This window comes from Nycticebus coucang, chromosome 2 (assembly GCF_027406575.1).
Source record: "Nycticebus coucang isolate mNycCou1 chromosome 2, mNycCou1.pri, whole genome shotgun sequence".
Taxonomy (NCBI): Eukaryota; Metazoa; Chordata; class Mammalia; order Primates; family Lorisidae; genus Nycticebus; species Nycticebus coucang.
Window position 1 is genome coordinate 103,362,362 of NC_069781.1, and position 21,089 is coordinate 103,383,450.

The 21,089-nt window shown below is 39.5% G+C and overlaps 2 protein-coding genes across 2 annotated transcripts in view; one reads left to right on the forward strand and one right to left on the reverse strand.

Annotated features, from left to right (window-relative positions):
- NOL8 (nucleolar protein 8) overlaps positions 1 to 19,240 on the reverse strand; it is a 41,395-nt gene extending 22,155 nt beyond the window's left edge. Inside the window, exons 1-11 of the mRNA XM_053577662.1 lie at positions 18,973 to 19,240; positions 17,808 to 17,993; positions 16,991 to 17,053; positions 14,747 to 14,825; positions 12,588 to 12,723; positions 12,002 to 12,072; positions 7,238 to 9,092; positions 5,302 to 5,412; positions 4,532 to 4,654; positions 4,164 to 4,254; positions 667 to 805 (exon numbers count right to left, since the gene is read on the reverse strand). Of these exons, the coding sequence (XP_053433637.1) occupies positions 667 to 805; positions 4,164 to 4,254; positions 4,532 to 4,654; positions 5,302 to 5,412; positions 7,238 to 9,092; positions 12,002 to 12,072; positions 12,588 to 12,723; positions 14,747 to 14,825; positions 16,991 to 17,053; positions 17,808 to 17,946 (2,807 nt within the window). The 5' untranslated portion in view covers positions 17,947 to 17,993; positions 18,973 to 19,240. The remainder of the gene's footprint in view (positions 1 to 666; positions 806 to 4,163; positions 4,255 to 4,531; positions 4,655 to 5,301; positions 5,413 to 7,237; positions 9,093 to 12,001; positions 12,073 to 12,587; positions 12,724 to 14,746; positions 14,826 to 16,990; positions 17,054 to 17,807; positions 17,994 to 18,972) is intronic.
- A 131-nt stretch (positions 19,241 to 19,371) lies between these two features.
- Positions 19,372 to 21,089, forward strand: part of CENPP (centromere protein P) — a 274,112-nt gene continuing 272,394 nt past the window's right edge. The window contains exon 1 of the mRNA XM_053577754.1: positions 19,372 to 19,744. Within this exon, the coding sequence (XP_053433729.1) occupies positions 19,638 to 19,744 (107 nt within the window). The 5' untranslated portion in view covers positions 19,372 to 19,637. The remainder of the gene's footprint in view (positions 19,745 to 21,089) is intronic.

Here is a 21,089-nt window from a genome sequence, read left to right on the forward strand (position 1 = left end):
ATACCTTCATAGTTTTACATAAATCAAATGTTAATATTTAAAATGTTTTCCAGTTGTTTCACTACTAAAAGTAATGCTGCTAAGATTTTAAGAATATAAATACAGAAATAATTTTTTTTTTTTTTTTTTTGTAGAGACAGAGTCTCACTTTATGGCCCTCGGTAGAGTGCCGTGGCCTCACACAGCTCACAGCAACCTCCAACTCCTGGGCTTAAGTGATTCTCTTGCCTCAGCCTCCCGAGTAGCTGGGACTACAGGCGCCCGCCACAACGCCCGGCTATTTTTTGGTTGCAGTTTGGCCGGGGCCGGGTTTGAACCCATCACCCTCGGTATATGGGGCGGGTGCCTTACCGACTGAGCCACAGGCGCCGCCCTAAATACAGAAATAATTTAAGATTAGGTCAAATTTAGGTATATTTTTAAGGGTCTTATTGATACATATTGCCAAGTGTCCTTCCCAGGGAGTTAAAAATGGCCTAGTTTTAAAATGAGTTCAAAGAGGGCGGTGCCTGTGGCTCAAAGGAGTAGGGCGCCGGCGGCATATGCCAGAGGTGGCAGGTTCAAACCCAGCCCTGGCCAAAAACTGCAAAGAAAAAAAAAAAGAGTTCAATGAGGCATTTATGGCAAAGGAAAATATAGTAGAATGGGATGGAACATAAACCATACTTGAATTTCTTAGCAGCTACTGATCCTTTGCTTGTACAACTGTTTAAGTTGATGTGCAAGACACTTTGCATAACATTCAGGGCTTTCTTCTTTTCTTCAGCAAGCTCCTCTTCTTCAGCAGTTTTCTTTTCATTTACATCTGAGGGAAAAGGCAGACCCAACTTGAGAAGTCTCAATCATCAAATACTTCCCAAGCACCTAAACACAGTAAATGTCCATTAAGACAGGAAGAAGAAAAGTTTAACCTTACTTCACTAAACTTTCTATCCCAAGACCCTCATGCCATAGCAAACCCAGAAAGTCTGTACAACCAAAAGGAAAAAGTAGGCTCAGCAGCTGTGGCTCAAGTGGCTAGGGCGCCAGCCACATACACCTGAGCTGGTGGGTTTGAATTCAGCCCAGGCCGCCAAACAGTGATGGCTGCAACCAAAAAATAGCCAGGCATTGTGGCAGGTGCCTATAGTCCCAGCCACTTGGGAGGCAGAGGCAGAATTGCTTGAGCCCAGGAGTTGGAGGTTGCTGTGAGCTGTGATGCCATAGCACTCTACTCTGGGCAACACCTTGAGGCTCTCAAAAAAAAAAAAAAAAAGGAAAAAGTCCCATTTCTAACTATTAAAATGAGTATGGATTTAATGACTCTCAGTGGCAAGTCTAAAATTTTTTTAGGTAAATACTGGCAAATGTAATACAGCAAGATACTAAGAATTATAAAACTAAAGTGGTCACACACTGATTTTTCAACATCCCAAAAATAAAATCTAAATTACATGTAAATCTAAAAATATTAAAGTGAAAAATGGTAATTTTACTAACTTAATAGGACATACTATTAGAGAACTGCTTCAGTCTTTGATTCAGTAACAAGTATCACAGGAAAAAGCCATATGCCCTATCTATACTGCATCATGGAATTCTGCAATACATACCTATGAACTGCTATGCTCAACTATTAGAAACAGAAAAATATCAGAGAATAAACTGAACAGGTTGAATTATAGACATTAAAAAACATTCACACCTTTATGATTCAATTTATTACAGGACATAAATAATCAGCTAACAAAAACTAGAATAAAATTCTTATTTAAGTTTTCTACAGAGATGCCCCACAAGTTTCTAAGGGTTTAAAGGAAGTTGAGATTATGTTTAACTAGATAAAAAAATGCTTTATAAACCAGGTAGAGTAAGGGTAGGAAAGACCAAGTAACATCCCCAGAGTTGGGAGGAGAGCATGACAGGTGTCAAACACAAAACAAATACATATATTAAAGTAAGAAAGTACACAAAAGTTCTTTTGCATTAGGTTGAAACATATGAAACTGCTAATATTCAAAAATCCTTGACTTCTAAAAACAGAAATTTCAATTTTAACCTAATAGGATATAAATAGAATATAATGCTACAAAAGGCTAAAGGTGATATAGGTTAGCCGGGCTGTTTACTTGTAGGACAAAAAAATTTTGCCTCAAAAATTGAGGAAAAAAAAAAAAAGACAGAAGTTCTATGCCTGACTGCCTTGAGAATGGAAACATTGCCAACACAGAGAAAAGGGCCTCAAAGAGCTAGCTGATTTATGGAGAGAAAGAGACACAAATTCAGGGAAGCCTGTGGGAAATATCTAGCAGGCATTGAAAAGAGACCAGTTGGGAGCTCAGCTGAACAGCCATGAGCAAAGATGACCGAAATTTGGGAAATACTCAAGTATAAGTGAAGGCTAAAGCCAAGGGCTTACATAGAATCTTGGGAAGAACCTGCATTTGGAGGTAAAAGGAGATTAGGAACCAGGAATTAGGAAGAAAACCAGGAAGTTCTGACTCAAGGGAAGTAAAGTGAAGAGAACATTTCAAGAAGGGATGATTGGCAGTGACAAATGCTATAGGTCAGCTGAAGAGGGTGTTGTTGGAGATAATGCCACCATACTTAAGAGAATGAGTTGTTTATAGCTTTGAGGACACATACCAAAAGAGTCGTAGGAGACAGACAAAAGTGACAGAAGTTAATTTTTGTGTTTTGTCAGCTCTGAAATATAGTTAGTGTGACTCCTAGAGAATTCAACCCTCCCTGAACCTTGGTGTTCTGAAATGTACAATATTGATAATAGTCACCTCAAAGAATTCAGAGATCAAATCAGAGATTATATTCAATAAATAGCCAACTGATACTGAATTAAATGTATATATTAAATGACTATATTTTATCGTGTATAATATACATGTTTTTGCCTAATTTTTGAGGGAAAAATAAGGATGTGCATTATACATGGGCAGCACTAATTCCATATCTATATAAATGTTTTTACTTTTTTAATTTATGCTTATGTGTTAAAAGTGCAACTCTAGAAAGCAATAATGATATTCATATGCAAAATAATACCCTAGAAAACAGTAGTTGGTTTTGTTGAACTTACAATGAATTGTTTACAAAAACAATTTTGGCCAATGAAGAGGGATATATTTCTTGCACACTTTAGATGATAGCTAGCAATCTAGCTGATATTTTTATAAAAATTATTAGAAAATCTCTTGGAAAGATTTTTTTTCCTGAAAGTATGGGCCAAAAATGAGGGTGCACATTATACACAGAAGTGCATCATACACAACAAATAGAGTATTCATTTCAAATTAAGACTTCAAAAAGAAATGGAATGGAAACTTGAAAAATGGCATGGTTAGAGGAATGGCTTTTGGGTGGCCCACAAGTCTTAACTATGCCTGCAAGAAGAGGAAGGAACTAGAAGGAAAGAATGAAAATGGAAGTGACAAAGAGGAAGAACAAATGGTGAGGATTAAGAGGCAGATTAGATTAACTCAGGAAGTAGAGAAAACAGAATAAGGAAAGGACAGAGAAGTTCTGAGGTTGGGAGAGGGAAATTAAGGAGCTTATACATGGCTTACATGTAAGAAGTAGGGTCTTTTAAGAGTAGGTCTTATAAAGTTTAGAACTGCTGTGAAGAACACTATAGGAAGCCAAAAAGAGTGAAATTAGGATGCTTCTGATAGCATCATTACTCTTAGGTATCACATATCCAAATAAGAATGCACTGCAGTAGAATCGCATTCAATCATACACCGCTTAAAAATAAAAAATTCTGCATCCATCACATGTACTGGAGGAAGATGAACACTTTTCCTTTTAGAATACCAGGGGTGATGTGATTGTCTTTCCTGGCCTTAACCAGAACCTACTGAGCAACTGACACAGGCTGCAGGTAGGAACCTCACCTTCTTCTCATGCCATGGATAAGATGGAAGAAAAAAATCACATTGGTGGATGCTATCTATTCCTGACATTTCTGGAAACTTCAAGTAATTATCTTTTCCTAAGTAAATCAATATGTACAAACAAGTAAGTTAACTAAACATTTGATAATATACTCTTCAATTGCATGTCTTGGTATGCAGAATTTCTTCATGTGTTAAATAAAAGAGGTACACCAGATGATTTCTCACAGTCACCTAGCTCTGACAGCAGGACCATTTGGACAATGAAGCATTTACCTTCCTGTTCTTCTTCACTGTCACTTTCTAGAAATCGAGAGTCCATGCGAAATCTTTCATCAGTGCCAAAGTGTGACTGTAAATCCATGAGCTACACAGACAAAAAACATATACAACTGATAGCCACATTATCAAGAAATTGCTTCTAAAAACGACTCTCAAAGTACACCTCCCCACACCCTGGAATTCACTACATTAATATATTTACATAATCTCAACTACTTACGAACCAATCAAGAGCACTCACTCACAATATAAACTTCCCAGCATTGAAATGTGGGTCAAGATCTGCCTGCATTTACCCAGACTTAAGGACTACATCAAATGATAAGGACATGTTTCAAGTTTTATTTTTAGTTTTCACTAACCTTCTGTCCAGCTCTCCCCTCAAACTGAGGTTTAATTTTGAACCTGTTACTGTCATCTTCTGAATCAGATTCTTCATTTTCACTGCTGTCAAACAGCTTCCCGGATGCTTTACTCACAGACTCCTATGAAAAAACAGAAACATTTATTAATAACTGAGCCAATCAACATGTCTTTCATAATTGTAATCTGTTCTGTCACATTTAAAAAACCAACAACCCTGAGTGGGCATAATGGCTCACACCTATAATCCCAGCACTTTGGGAAGCTAAGGCAGGAGGATTACTGGAGCCCAGGAGTTAGACACCACCTTGAACAACATAGCAAGACCCCATCTCTAAAAAATATAAAAATTTTAAAAATTAAAAAATTAAATAAAAAATAACCCAAATGTATCTACCATGAATGAGTAAATACTGCATCAGATGTTGACTTCTGACTTAGTGATATCTAATTGGCTTCAGGAGCTCCCCAATCCAGCCTGGATTTGGGAGACAGTTATTATTACAATGCGAGAACACTTTCTGCAGCATTCCACTGACGATGATGTCACTTTACAGATGATGTAGAATATAGGTTCACATGGAAGAAAATCTCCAAGATGCCTGTAGTCTCCGTGTGTGGTAGACTAATGGGTCATGGGTCTCATCACGGTACTTAGGAGAATTTCATGTTGAGATTGGCAGTTGTGTGGAGGTCTTGGTATGCAACAGATTGAAATGGATTTGCAAAAGTAGAGAAATGCCCACAGGGACATCCTGAACTTTCTTACTTTCACCAGTTCTCCTGGATGGCTCTGTTCCTGAGTGGGTATCTCCTCTGTTTCATTTTCACTGTCGGAACCAAAGATGATGTGTGTTGGCTTGTCTTCTGGATGACCATCCTGGGGAGGTTATCAATAGCATTACATCTTACAATAACCCAACATCAAACTGAACACAACCAAACCTATCATTCCTTTCCCTGCCAAGTCTACTTCCTGTCCTTTTTCCTTGTCTAGTGAATGCCATCATCATCCTTTTATTTGCCCAAGACAGAAACTTACAATCTTCTTTCTCTCCCTATCCAGTTATCAAGTCCTATTAAGTCACCTTCTTGGTATCTCTTTTTTTTTTTTTTTTTTTTTTTGTGGAGACAGAGTCTCACCCCATGGCCCTCTGTAGAGTGCTGTGGCCTCACACAGCTCACAGCAACCTCCAACTCCCGGGCTCAAGCAATTCTCTTGCCTCAGCCTCCCGAGCAGCTGGGACTACAGGCGCCCGTCACAACGCCCGGCTATTTTTTGGTTGCAGTTTGGCTGGGGCTGGGCTTGAACCCGCAACCCTCAGTATATGGGGCTGGTGCCTTACCGACTGAGCCACAGGCGCCGCCCCTTGGTATCTCTTAAATCTATTCCCACTATGGTTGCCTTGGTTCTGGCTCTCAACCTCTCAAGTCTCTCTCTAGTTCCAGATTTCACCCATTTGATTTGTTTTCATCATAGCTTGAAAAATCTCTCCCAAACACAAGTCACCAAACTTCTTCTGTAAAGGGCCAGAGAGTATTCAGGCTTTGCAGGCCATATATGGTCTCTGTCCTGTACTCAAAATACACTTTTTAGCTTAAAGGCCATACATAAATAGGCCATGGGCTGTACCACCTGCAACTATAGTTCACCAACTCCTGTTCTGAAATAAGCACAACTAATCTTCATTCCTTTGCTTTAAAATTTTCACTGTTTTTTTCAGAGCCTTAAGCATAAAGTACAACCTCTGTAGCTTCTTCACAACTCTTACTACATCACGTTCTATAAATTTCAGTCAGACTGACTGAAAATGTTCACTGTTGTTCAGACTGTTCCTTTTTCCTGGAATGGCTTTTTCTTTCCTACCCTCTCGAACCTGTGCCTGCCCAATTACCATTTATCCTTTCACACTACTTGGCTCAAGCTGAGGAAGCTCCTGATAGGCTTCATACTTCTCCTGTATCCTCCCCTCTCTCTGCCCCATGGAACTGAGCTGTGACTATCTATCTGCCAAACCATAAGCCAATAACTGCACAAGAGGCAGAACCACCATCCTCATCTGGCATTTACTGTAAAGGTGTACTTAATAGTAATACTTTTCTTGGAAGATAGAACAGAAGGACATTACAATAATCTTGGCAAGACTTGGCAAGGTACATAAATCATTTAGTAAGTGATTTATATGTAAGTCCAGACACATTAGGATATATTATTTAACCATATCAGTAATAGCTTCTAAATCAGTGGTTCTCAACCTTTCTAATGCCGCGACCCTATAATACAGTTCCTCATGTTGTGGTGACCCCCAACTATAAAATTATTTTCGTTGCTACTTCATAACTGTAATTTTGCTACTGTTATGAATCGTAATGTAAATATCTGATATGCAGGATGTATTTTCATTGTTACAAAGGGGTCGTGACCCACAGGTTGAGAACCACTGTTGTAAATGAAAGGAAATTATAGAGAAAATTTTAGATAAAAACAAAGTAATTAAACATGTTTTTAGTAAACAGAGTTTAATCTCAGTTCCTTTGGGATATACTAAATATATAGAGCATAAAAACTAATTTAAAGACACAAAACATGAACCTGGTAAACACTAAGACAATTAGTACTTAGGGGGCAGAACTACCTTTAGGAGAAGGAAAAGTTGGACTTTGAGAAAGTTCTTGTTAAAAGCATAGATTGAAAATATACCCACCAAATTTGCCAGAGCATTATGCACCAGCTTCTTTTGCACTTCTTTTGCTTTCTGCCTTGCCTCCAAGGCTGCCAAACGCTTCTGGTTGTCTACGGAATGCTTATTTTCAGCACTCACATCTGAAGAATTACTAATAGAAAGTGAGAAGTCAGTTTTGCTTTCCTGTGTGTCCTTCCTGGAAGAGACCTTTGGTGACTTATCCAGAGATGTGAGGATACTTGAATGAGACCTCTCTTCCTCTGAAGCTTTTGTCTTTGTGGTGCTATACCAACTATCTTTGTCAGAGCCTATCTTGCAAGTCTTTGCACTTAAGGATTTTTTTCCTTTTAATGGCAACAGACTAGAAATAGGAGTCCTACCTCCCTTTTCTGAATTGCTGGAGGATTCCACCTTGTGATCTGGGTTCTCAAAAGTGAACTGTCTTTTTTGAGACTGAATATGGTGTGGGCCATTTGCCTTCTCTGCATGTTGGCATGGAGTCAGTTGATTTGATGAGCCATTAGCATATGTGAAACCACTTTCAATGGAAATGCTCATGGGATCCTCATGTTTAAAGGAATTCCAGTCTTCATTTATAACATTCTCTTTCAAGGATTTTTTTGTTGACTCCTTTTCATAGAGACAGCCTATTCCCTTGAAAGCCTGAAATTTTGGCTTTAAGATGTTTTCCTTTGTTTTCTGTTTACAGTAAGAATTCTCTCCTTCTAAAAGGGAAGCTACAATTTCTTCAGGATGAATACACTGTCGGCCTCTGTGGAGGCTATCAGGGTTCTTAGAGGCTCTGTCAGACTTGTAGTGGGTGATAGATTTTGGGCTATTACTTTTGTTATCTTCATTTTGAACCTTCAGGTCACTGCCAGCCAATTGTTCCAAATCAGCTAATGTGAGATTCACACGGAGACAGTTTTTCATGATGGCATTATACTCCTCATCTTCTTCAGCCTTAGCTAATTCTGATGCAGAATCAACAACTTCACTGCTGCTGGAGTCAGGTGGAGATTTAAGATTAAGAGGCTTCACCCCATAACTGAGGGCTGAATTTATATTTTTTCTTTTTTGTACTTTAATACAATGACCAGAAAGATCAGAGTTTTCTCTGTTTTTGAAAGAAGTTTTCTTGTGTATAGATTTTTCCATTTGTGAAAATTCTGTACTGTTTTTGACTTTATCAATGTTTTTTTTCATTGCAATGATTTCATCTGTATCTCCTGAATCATACTCACTATCATTTCCCATAATATTATTATCGCTACCAGGGCAAGAGACATTATTTTTGACACTTAAATCTGTTAAAGAATAAAGTTTGTGAACATCTGATTTGAAGTCATCCCTTACAACTTCAAAGGGATCATCTTCAGATTCATTTATAGAAGACCACATAGTCCTCTGTAAATTTTCCTCTTTTGCAATCATTGCTCTTAATTCATCTTCAGAATCAATATCATCATCAGACATGCTGTTTCTCTTCCTGGCAGTTTCCAAGCCAGATGTCTGAAAAAGTACCTTTTTAAGTTTCTGAGTATCAGAACCAGAAACAGGGGATGATTTAGGATGAGTAATGGAATCACAAGTTCTCTTTTGTGTAGCTTGTTGCTGTGTTAAGTAGGGACTCTCCATTATTGAATTGGACCTTAGATTTGTGCCTAAAGACCTGGTAGGAGCTTTGTCCTTTTGGACTTTTATCATCTTCTTAGACAGGCCATGAAAGTCAGAGAACTCTCCTCGCCGTTTTTTACTCATAGGGTCATTTCCTCCTCCTAATTCCCAAGTGAGGTTGGTTATAGGAATGGTATTTGTGAAATCCTCCCCTATCTTCTTAAGGTTGTGGCAATATTTTGATGGATCATATTTTATGATGTTATCCAAAGTCAAGGAACAAAACTAGTTTTAGGAAAACCTATCAATCTGGCAAAATAAAGAACACTGCTTAAATGACAAGTCATTTACCTTCGTTTACCTTCAGTTTCCTATCAAACAGATGAGAACTTCACTAGGTGACCTTTCAGGGTCTAAGAAATCAAGCTTTTAGTGAGATTTCCAAAGTTAAAACCAAGTACAAGACCTGTTAGTTGGAAGAAAATTCTCAAAATGTATGCAGATATTACAGCACACCTATTCAGATTATATTCTAGGCATATAGCCCCAGGACTATTTTCTGTAAATCACGGAAATCCATCCATTGACCTTAAACTACAAAGCAGAGTACTGGGTTGAGGGGAACCCAGAAAGGCATGGCTAGACAATACATGTCCCTTGGCTCAGTGCCCATAGCTCAGTGAGTAGGGCCCCAGCCACATACACGGAGGCTTGCGAGTTCGAGCCCAGCCTAGGCCTGCTAAAAACAACAATGTCAACTGCAATCAAAAAATAGCCAGGTGTTGGGCGGCGCCTGTGGCTCAGTCAGTAAGGCACCGGCCCCATATACCGAGGGTGGCGGGTTCAAACCCGGCCCCGGCCAAACTGCAACCAAAAAATAGCCGGGCGTTGTGGCGGGCGCCTGTAGTCCCAGCTGCTCGGGAGGCTGAGGCAAGAGAATCGCTTAGGCCCAGGAGTTGGAGGTTGCTGTGAGCTGTGTGAGGCCACGGCACTCTACCGAGGGCCATAAAGTGAGACTCTGTCTCTACAAAAAAAAAAAAAAAATAGCCAGGTGTTGTGGCGGGCACCTATATTCCCAGCTACTTGGGAGCCTGAGGCAAGAGAATCACTTAAGCCCAAGAGTTTGAGGTTGCTGTGAGCTATGATGCCACAGCACTCTACTGAGGGCAACAGCTTGAGACTCTGTCTCCAAAAAAACATGCCCTTCATTCTCAAGTCTTTTGGCCATTCCTGTCCTTTCAGTACTTATTCATCCTAGCTCTGATTCTGCTAGCCCAATGGCATCCAATTCACATGAATTCACTCTAAAATATATCTTTTATTTTTGAGGCAGAATCTTGCTGTCACTTAGGCTAGAATGCAGTGGCTTCATCATAGCTCTCTGTAACCTTAAATTCCTGGGCTCAAATGATCCTTCTGTCTTAGCTGGGATTACAGGCACATATCACTATGCATGGCTAATTTAAAAAAAAATTTTTTTGTAGAGATAGGATCTCACTATGTTGCTTAGGCTGGTCTCAAACCCCTGGTTTCAAGGTTCCCACCTCAGCCTCCAAAAGTGCTAGGATTACAAGTGTGTGCCACTATGGCCAGCCTGCAATACATTTATTAAGTCTTTATTAGAAAGCTAGTAATTCTTTGCCATGCCTGTTTTGTTGTTGACATTATCCAGAAAGATTCTAGTTAATGTCAATGTGCTATTATGATAACTGGCATTTACTGATTCCCTAAAACATACGAACAGGTGAATATTAAGGTACTTTAACCTATCCCTCTTATAAAGTTCTTTTGTTCATTTATTAACTACTTACTATATGCCAATTATATGTAAGGTGTGCCATGTCTATTACCGGCGTATCTCTACTGTCCTTTAATATCTTCCTCTTTTGCTGTCAGTGGCTGCCATTTGTGGGAAGCTGGAAAGTGGAGAGTAAGAAATTGTACCTTCTGACTTCGTAGCACTGTCAGGGAAGGAATGGAGGGCCATGGCCAGTGTCCGTGAGCTATGAGGACATATCTTTTTGCTTCTCTAACTCCAAGGATGGGAGTGTTTTACTGCAGTTATAAATAGCCAGCCAAAATCATCACTTTCAGTGGCACAGCACCCGTGAGCTATGAGGACACATCTTTTTGCTTTTCTAACCCAAGGATGGGAATGGTTTACTGCAGTTATAAATCACTAGCCAAAATCATCAGTTTTTGCATGGCTAAACTGGCACTTTTAAAATCCTCTGGCACTTTTAAAATCAACTGCATGTTTTATACGTCCTCTGTTTGAAATAAGTGTGTCCACTTCCCTGACACACAGGGCTAAAAGTTAAAAGGTACATCAAAACAGGTCTGGATGTGGTGGCTCACACCTGTAATACTAATACTCTGGGAGGCTGAGATAGGAGAACAGAATGAGTTTAGGAGTTCAAGACCAGCCTGAGCAAAAGCAATACCCCATCTCTGCTAAAAACAGAAAAATTAGAAAGGTTTTGTGGCAATGTGCCTGTAGTCCCAGCTGCTCAGGTGGCTAGGGCAAGAGGATCGCTTGACCCCAGGAGTTTGAGGTTGCAATAAGCTATGATGACATCATTGCATTCTATTCTGCATTCAGAGCAAGACTGTCTCAAAAACAAACAAATACTGAAATAAGACAGGCCTCTGTTCAGAAGTCTACAACATCAGGTTTTAGTACCTTAGACAATCTGACCTCATTGAACAGGCTCACCCTAGGTTCCATCCATGCTCTTTCTCCACCCACCATTCTCTTGCATGTCTACATATTTTCATCTACTATTTTCCTCTTTCTACTTCCTATCACTTTTCTATTATTTCAAAACCTACCTCAATTCTTCTAAAAGCTTCTTTATGGATGGCCCCTTTCACCCCATTTTAGCTCCTTTAGCAATGGCTTTGAATCTATATTCATCAAGATGAATAAATAAATAAATAAAACTGCTTCATTGGCACTCATCATTTGCATTTCTCAAGTGTATAAAACCTCATTTCTATTCACTGATTATTCACTAATTATTTTATACATGTTAAGTACCTAGAATATGGGAACATAATCAACTGTTAAACAACTAAAGATTTAACAGAGGCAGTGAAATGCTAAAGGTATTTTGCAAATATCCACCACTTATAATAATTACTCTAAGAGGGCATAAAATAAAGGATATTTTACGTTTATGTTGATTCTTAAGGTGAAGAACAGGTAAGACTCTTCCAAATTTACTCACAACCCAATTCTAAAAGAAAAAAAGAATTTATTTACTATATGTCACAAGTGGAAAAGATTTACCATAAAAACATTATAGAAATCTAATTTAAAAAACTGAACTCAACAGTGGGCTATGATTCCCGTAGGGTTTAGTTTTCTGACAATGAAATGAGAATTTTCAATAAGAAAAACTGTGAGAGGAAAGAAAGAACAGAAAATTTGGAGCAGCTATCAATCCAAATAAACTGTGTAGGATGCTACATAAAACTTTAGCCATTAAAAAATCACACTTGGGACTTGCCTATACCCCTTACCACCTACATTCCTTGTGAGTTCATCTCTGCTTGGGTTTTGATTTCTTTCTATAAAATGATGGAGAACTACACTTACTTAAAAGTTGTAAACATACCTTGAAAATTACAAAGCACTATCTATGTTGATATTTCTTCAAAGCAAGGTAAAAAAGGCCGCTGTCTTTAAATGTGACAGCCACAGTAGTCTCAGGCATCAGTTCCTGGGTTGGCTCTGGCTACTGAGACCCACCTTGTGCCCTGGCACTTCTGTTCCTGGCACAGCTTTCATATGGAAATTTGCCCCTCCCATCTTTTCTAACAAGTTGATGTTGCCTGTTGTTAATTTTTCTTTTTTTGCTTTTGCTTCTTCCCTTTCTTGGGCCAATCTGCAGCAAAGAGAAAATAAAACTAAATAAAAGTTGAAATAATCATTTATGTAAAATGATTATTTCCCTTCAGGTGACCATAAATGAACACTATAAATTACATAATCTTATAGTTTTGAAAACTAAAATAGAACAAAATGCTTTGTTAATAACATAATAGTATAATTCTCTGAGCACACAAGTAATGTTTTCATTATAGAATACTGAACAATACAGGAACATGAAGAAAACGAACTGTATTCCTTATCTCATATCCTAATGTTAACATTTGTCTACTTATTTCACATTCATTCTATAGTAAATATATACAGTTTAAAAAGTACCCAGATAATACTGTAAGTATAGTGGGTAACCTTTATCAACATATCACATATTCATTGTAAACATTACTAGTTGCTGTACAACAGGCCATTATATAAATCTATCATAATTTACTCATTAATCTCCTACTGCCAGCAAATGAGCAGTACAGGGCTACAGCTTTTCTGTCAGGGCTGTTAAGCTAGAGCATGGAAGTTTCTCTCCACCTAGCCTGCCAACTCCAGTCAGCTTCCCTAAGCCTTAACATCCACTCCCACTTCTATGCTGTGCTCCAGCAGACGTCCCAGCTCCCTTTCCAGGAAGACGAAGACCACTGTTCACAAAGTTTCTCAAATTTCCCCTTTCCAATTAAGTAGTTTTGGTATTTTATGTATCCTTTCTCTCTTCACTCTCCTCCATAAGAAAGAGGTGTCATTTGGAGCCCAATTTGGTAAGTCTTGATTATTTCTACCTTCCTAATAAAGAGGATGCCATCTCAACCTCTGATGAAAATTACCCCACATCTTACTTAAGCCTGGACAACTGCACTGACCAGCCTTCACTGACCTCATTGCCTCTGATCTGTTTCCTCTATGTTCTACCTCCCAGAATGGCCATGATACTCATGCTCCTCAGGAACATCAGCACAGGTACTCAATGGTAGCAGCACTGTGAGTGCACGCTGCTCAGCATGGGCCCCAGCACCTGCACACAGTAAGCACTCAGGTACTACGGAATGAACGGTATATGTCTATACTGTTCACAGAGCCTCCAGCTGAAGAACAAAATCAAATCTCACCTATTCTACAAATAAGTTACCCCAAACATGATTCTAGTAGGCTTCCAGTCACATGTTTTAATCTGTGTCTGTTCCTGGGACATTTTGTAAGTCTAGAATAATCTCATCAACTCTCCTAGTTGCTCCATCCGTATATTCTTAAATTCCCTCCTATTTGGAAAGCTCCCAAACTAGTATCTTTTCTCCCTGATAATAATCTTATGACTTTAAAAGCTCTTGTTTTTTGATCATTTGCATAATTACTATTATGCTCTCATACAGGAATGTTCTATTATCTTTATATCTTTGTAAAATAGTAGCATTAATAGACAAAATCAACATAAACAATTTAGTAGTATCTATTAAAATTTAAATGTAGATAAATCTAAGATTTAAGAGCTCTCTCTTCTGACATAAACCCCAGGGAAACACTGGTACAATTGCAGGAGACATGCTCAAGGATCATTTATGATCATGAAAAAGTAGAAACACAATAAATGTCTATCAGAGGGGAGAGAACAGCTATACTGTGGTACAGTCATTCTGAAATAGTATTAATAGCTGTTACAAGGAAAAGGAAAGATTGACATAGTCATAAAAAATTGTGTCAAAGAGAAATTAAACAAATATACATATATACTTTTATAGCTTAATATATACATAGGTAAATGCCCTGAATTATCTTTTTTAGTAGGGGATTCAGAGTTGAGGGATATTTTAGCTCTATTTATTATGCTTGAATTTGCCAAGAATATAATATTTCTTTTTTTTTTTTTTTTCAGTTTTGGTCAGGCTTTAACCTGGCCCCCCGCAGTATATGGGGCCGGTGCCCTATTCCTTGAACCATAGGCACCACCCCCAATATTTCTTGATAATTTCAAATAAGTGAATATAGAAAACTACTTTTACAAAATAGGGTTTAAATCCATTTGGAACAAAACTTACCTGTGCAAAAAGCTTTCTTTTGCTAGCTGAATTTGCAGTGTTCCACCTTTCCATTTTGTTTTATTTAAAACAGACATACCTATAAGATAAAGAAATATTACTCAAGTATATGGCAAAGCAAAAATATTTCAGCTTTTTCTAATTATTTAGTACAAAGAAGAGTAGACTTGTTAGTCACAAGACACAGAGGAAGTGGAAGAAGGAAAATGAGATCTGAGGTTCTAGGACCTGTCTCATCTAGCCCACTTACCAAAATGGTTCTCATATGCTCTATCTCACCATGTCAGTAGACTGGAATCAGGCAAAACATGTAAAGTGTACAGCAAAATTTGAAATTTGTTTATAAACCATCAGACATTTAATATTTCATTGTTATTTCTCATATGTACCTACAAAACATTAATGCAATCTTTTCAGGGTAAATCAGAGAACGTTTTGGAATCCTATAATACCTTTTCCCCCCAAGCTATAGCAGCTTGCTGGAATGGGAATTCAGTGTCCAGTTGTTTTTTCTTTTTTTAAATTTTTGTAGAGACAGGTTCTTTCTGTGTTGTCCAGGGTGGTCTCGAACTCCTGCCTCGAGCGATCCTCCTGCCTCAGATTCCCAAAGGGCTAGTATTATCAGTAAGAGGAGACTTGCCTGGATGGCAGCACCTTACTTTTATTTATCACCTCATACTAATTATTACTGTATAACTTGCAAATGAATTAACTACAAATGAAGGAACTGTGTTTGAACTGCTGTGCCCTAGCAGCTGATTTTTCTGAATATCAGTTTTCTTAATAACCACTAACAGATGGAATTTTCCAGGTGGTATGCACTATGCTAAATACAAATTTACCACTTAATTAATCCTTATAGTAACATTATGAGGCAAGTGCTTTACTTTGTCTTTCATCAAATAAGCAAACTGAAACTTAAAAGTTTAAATAACTTGCCACAGGTCACATAGCCTAGCTGATGTATTCTTAACCACAACTTCTCAATTGTCACACATTTCCTCACTGAACAACAGAATAAAGCAATCTTTTTGCAAAAGAAATTATAAAAGACCAACACCCTTCTTCATCTATTAGCATGTTCCCTTTACTTATTTTTTAATGTCTTTTGATTTTTCAGCCTCTAATAGAATACACTGCTGCACCAGTGACAGTGTGGATTATCACTCCTTCCGTCTTCTTTGAAGGCCACTGTTTGACCTTGGCTTTATTAAAATTATAGACAAACAGTTTCACAATTTTAATGATACAGCCTTGTAAGGGCCATATTCTAAAGCCCTCTCCTTATAGTACATTTTGTTGAGACAGAGTCTCACCCTGTTGCCCAGGCTGGAGTACAGTGGCATCACCATAGCTCACAGCAATCTCAAACTCCTGGCTCAAGCAATCCTCCTACCTCAGCCTCCCGAACAGCTGGGACTATAGTCATGTGCCACCATACCTGGGTAATTTTTCTATTTTTTGTAGAGATAGAATCCTGCCATTGGTCATGCTGGTCTCAAACTCCTGACCTCAAGTGATCCTCCTGCCTCAGCCTCACAAAGTGCTAGGATTATAGGCATAAGCCACTGCACCTGGCTCCTAATAGTACTTAATGACAAAGATTAGATGCTGAAGAGATGAACAGATGGAGGAAAAGTGTGGCATAATATGCAGTAGGATATATGTATACAGTAGCTTCTATGAAAGTCTGGTCCCTTATCCAAAGTATTTGAGAATAGCAGTTTTTTAATAAACCCACTAGTAATGTGTTGCCATTTCTCTGCTAATGTCAATTGGGATGGACCTAAACCTGTTGAGTTGCAGTATACTAGAAGTCTTTTGGTTACGGTTGTTCCTTATAAGATGACTTATAAGTGGTTGTTGAGGCTGGGTATGGTGGCTAACACCTGTAATCCTAGCATTCTGGGAGGCTGAGGTGGGTGGATTGCTTAAGCTCTGGAGTTCCAGACCAGCCTGAGCAAAAGAGAGACCTTGTCTCTACTAAAAATCAAACCAAAAATACTATCCAGGAGTAGTGGCACATCCTGTAGTCCCAGCTATTTGGAAGGCTCAAGCCAAACAGTTTGACGTTGCTGTGAGCAATGACACCACAGCACTCTACCCAGGGTGACAGAGTGAGCCTCTGTCTCCAAAAAGAAAAAAAAGAGTGGTTATCGATGTTTAGATTTAGAAGTGAAGTTATTCTAAATGACACAGTGACACAAACTGGGAAATACTATAGAAAATATATGGCAATCTTACACTTTTTCAGGTCTGCTTCTGCTACTTCGATGTTGATGTATGCAAAAATTTTCTGTGGGTTTCCTAAAAAAGAAAAAAAGAGAAAGAAATTTAAATAAATTGTCCAGAGAGCAAAGTAAAAATGATTAAGTTTCTAAATTAAAAAAAATTTTTCTTGAAAATTTACTCTGAAAGAAAAACCTTTTCTAATTTTGACTGGACACAAACACTATATTTTTAAAGTATGATTATCAAAATATTCCAAAAAGAAATGTCAAGCAGTCAGATAAGGAAACATCTTGATTATATGCTAGTGATATTCTAGTGATTTATCAGGACACTTAATCACTGTCAGAATGTCAGCTGTGAATACTAAAAATTATGTTTCTGAAATCAGATGTTTTGCAATTTAGGCTAGGCGCGGTGGCTCATGCCTATAACCCTAGAACTCTAGGAGGCCAAGGTAGGTGGATCCCTTGAGCTCACAACTTCAAGACCAACCTGAGCCAAGAGCGAGATCCCATCTATAAAATATAGCTGGGTGTTGTGGCAGGCACCTGTAGTCCCAGCTACTCAGGAGGCTTGAGCCCAAGAGTCTGAGGTTGCTGTGAGTTATAATGCCAGGGCATTCTACTGAGGGCAAGAAAGTGAGACTGTCTAAAAACAAAAACAAAATACAGATTTTTGCAATTTGGAATTTTTCTGATTTCAGAAACTAATTCTGGTCAAGTTCTGAATCGTAAGGCATCACATGTCACTCTTAGTGCTCAAAGCTAACAATCATCTCTGATGACCTGAGATACATCTGCCTTTACTACATGAAGGACTATATATTTACCTTGGTCATCTTTCCGTGTGATGATCTCCACATCAGAAACTTCTCCAAATCTGCTGAACTGATTTTGCAGGTCTGTCTCAGAAACCGTCTCACTAAGGCCACCCACAAAAAGGCGCTTTGGTTCTCTATTGATTTTCATGAAGGTTGGGCATATACTTGATGTATTTTAGTGGGAAAAGCAACTACCTGTATTAAGAGAAGAGTTTTTTTCCCTTAGTTCTGCTAAATTTAACAACTCCCAGTGTGTTTCACTTGCTATTGCATTGCTTCCACATTTTATCCCTCGAGATACTATTCAAGCCCTACAACCACATTCTTAATGATGCACTTACTAACAGCACTCTCACACTCATAAAGACACAGGTACAGAAAGATGCTTTCCCTCTAAATGGCCACCATATTACACTCTACACCTTCTCATTTATTTATTCATGTTGTTTTTCCTTGATTCATTCATACATTTGCTTATTGACTTTTACAAACATTTGCCAAACAGGATGTGGAAGGTAATATCCTAAACAGGTCTCCATCCTGGAGCTCCTCACAGTCATAAGACAAGAAAACAAATGCTGCAATTGCTATATTACATCACAATAAAATTATCTGTAAAGTACTGTTTAGGTACAGAAAAGAGCAACCGATATTACAGCGAATAGACATTTTTTATTTACTATATGCTTACACTGTACAAATTAGTTTGCATGTATCCTATTTTTCAGAAGAGCAGGAGAGATTGTCACTGACCTAATGCCAGACCTAAATTCAGGATTATGAGTGGTGAAGCCAGGATTATAATCCAGGTCTAAATACAAAACTCAGAATTCTTTACACTATACTGCGGAGGTTGTTGGATTAGAGCGGACTCAGGAAAACTTTTCTACAAGTACTGAGATCCATCCTAAGAGCTTTCATCTCGTTTAACACCCGGCAGGCATTCTGCTCCTACCTGCCCTTTTGCAAGAGCTGACAGACTCCTCCCAAGTTAGACCCCAAAACAACGCCCAGAAGTCCAAAGCAAGGCAAGTATGCTGGGAGGAGGTAGGTGTACCTCCTCCGGGTAGTCTCCGCCCCCAACTAATCCTCCCCAGCCTTCTTACTCCGAGGAGACCCAAAGAAATGAAGGGAGACGCCCCATCACTTCCCAAGCTCCAAGCCCACTCCTCACCACGTCTTCTCCTACAGCCAGCACCGCACCAGCCCCAGCTTGTAGTCACATGTCCCAACAGGAGTATCTTCTTTTCCTTCCTACTCGATTTCGAACCCAGTCTCCTAAGGTTCCGTTACCACACTCAATTCCCAAGGACTCTTCATTGGGTTTTCCGTTCTTCTGCCTACCGTGATCCTCCGCCACCTTTCCCTCAACTACAGTCAAAGAGCTCAACCCCAAATTCCCTAGTTTTTATTGAAGCAGCTTATCGCCTTGTGGTCGCTGATTCCAGGACTACATCGGCGGAAGTGACGGATCAGAAGAAAAACAATGAGGCACTCTCCTCCAGTCTTCCGGAATTGCCTCTTCAGCGTTGCACGCCGCGGGATAGCTCCAAGGCCGCTGGCGGGGGTGGGCAACAGAACGCCTGTGCTTCGGGTTGGAACGTATTAGCTCTTTCGACAATGTAGGGACTGCTTCAAGACAGCCGTGGAAATGTTAAGGCTTCAGATATCGTGGGAGTGCGGAGTTGGAAGCGCCGGGCCGTGGGGTTTACGCTTTGCTCTCTAGTCTCTCCCCGCGTGAGCTCCGGAATGGTCCTAGCCGGAGCGCGCGCGAGGTTTGAAACGCCTGTTGGGAGGTGACTGCGGCGCTTCGGGACTGGCTTGCTTCAGTCCCGCATTATGGACGCCAAGCTGGCTGAAGTGCGCGCCTTGCAAACTGAGATCGCTGTCCTTCGGCGGGCGTGTGAAGAGAGGCCAGCGCCCTGGGAAGAGATGCCCGGAGTTCAGTATGTGGCCCCTGCGCACCCCTTCGGGCCCTCCCACCTGTGTCCCCAGCTACAGACATTGCTGGGCTCCAACCCCTAGCCAGGTCCCTGCTGAAAATCGTAGCCTGGGATGTCCTGAAATGTGGGCATGAACTAGTACTGCTCCTGTAATGACGATGGTTCACAGTTGTGAGCACCGTGTATGAATGGATCCCTGTTGCAAACTCATCGCAGTGTGTTAATTCGTTTAATCTGCCCTTGATAGGCAGAGATATCTGGTGGTATCTAGGTGGGATTTAATAATTCCATTTGATTTCTTGGCATTTGTTTTTATGGGTCAGCTAACCATTTTAAGTAATACTGACTTTGTTTATCATGACATAAAATTTCGTTTGAAAAATAACTTTGGTTAAAAAGTAAAGAAAAACAGTTAACATAGCCAGTGTTGGAGAATTTGGCAGTCCTCTGAGGTAAATGCTTTTGTTAATCCTGTTTTATAGTTTAAGGAAACTGAGGCTTGGAAAAGTAGAGTAGCCGGCCCACCATGGTTTCAGAAAAAGGATCGGTCAGAACTGGATTAGGACCCCAAAATCAAAGTCCAGGCCCTCATTTTCAGTTTATTGAAGGAGAGAAGGTCTGTAACAGTTAATCGAGTGTCTTCTTAAACATGTAAGCTACTTGAAAATAAAAACTATCTTCATTTTTTTAAGTCTAGGCTAATTTGGCATAGTCGTAGAAAGAATGAGATTTTCCTCAGTTCAGTGGACAAGAGTTTGTATGGTAGAAAATGGGAAGGAGGAAGAGGTCTAAGGAAAATGTTTGCATGCATGTTCTATATACTATCTGAAAATGGAAAAACTTGTGACTGATAAAAGGGAAAGGGTAACAGGTGAAAAGGGCATGTATATATATACTCCAAAAGTGAGAGTGAATTTTTTTTTTTTAATTTTTTTAGAGTCTTACTATGTGGCCCTTGGTAGAGAGCTGTGGCGTCACAGCTCACAGCAACCTCCAACTCTTGGGCTTAAGTGAGTCTCTTGCCTCAGCCTGCCAAGTAGCTGGGACTACAGGCGCCGGCAACAATGCCTGGCTATTTTTGTTGTTGTTGTTGTCATTGTTGTTTGGCAGGCCTGGGCTGGGTTGGAACCAGCCAGCCCCAGTGCCTGTGGCGCACGTTCTAGCCACTGAGCTAGAGGCGCCAAGCCAGAGAGTGAATGTATTAATGACCCTTGTTACTTGAAGTGTGGCCCACAGATTGAAAGCTTTAGCATCACCTGAGAGTTTATTAAAAGTACATATTGATAGACCAAGCGCAAACGCCTCCCAAAATAGAACCCAACACAAAGGCCCATCCAGAAAGGGATGA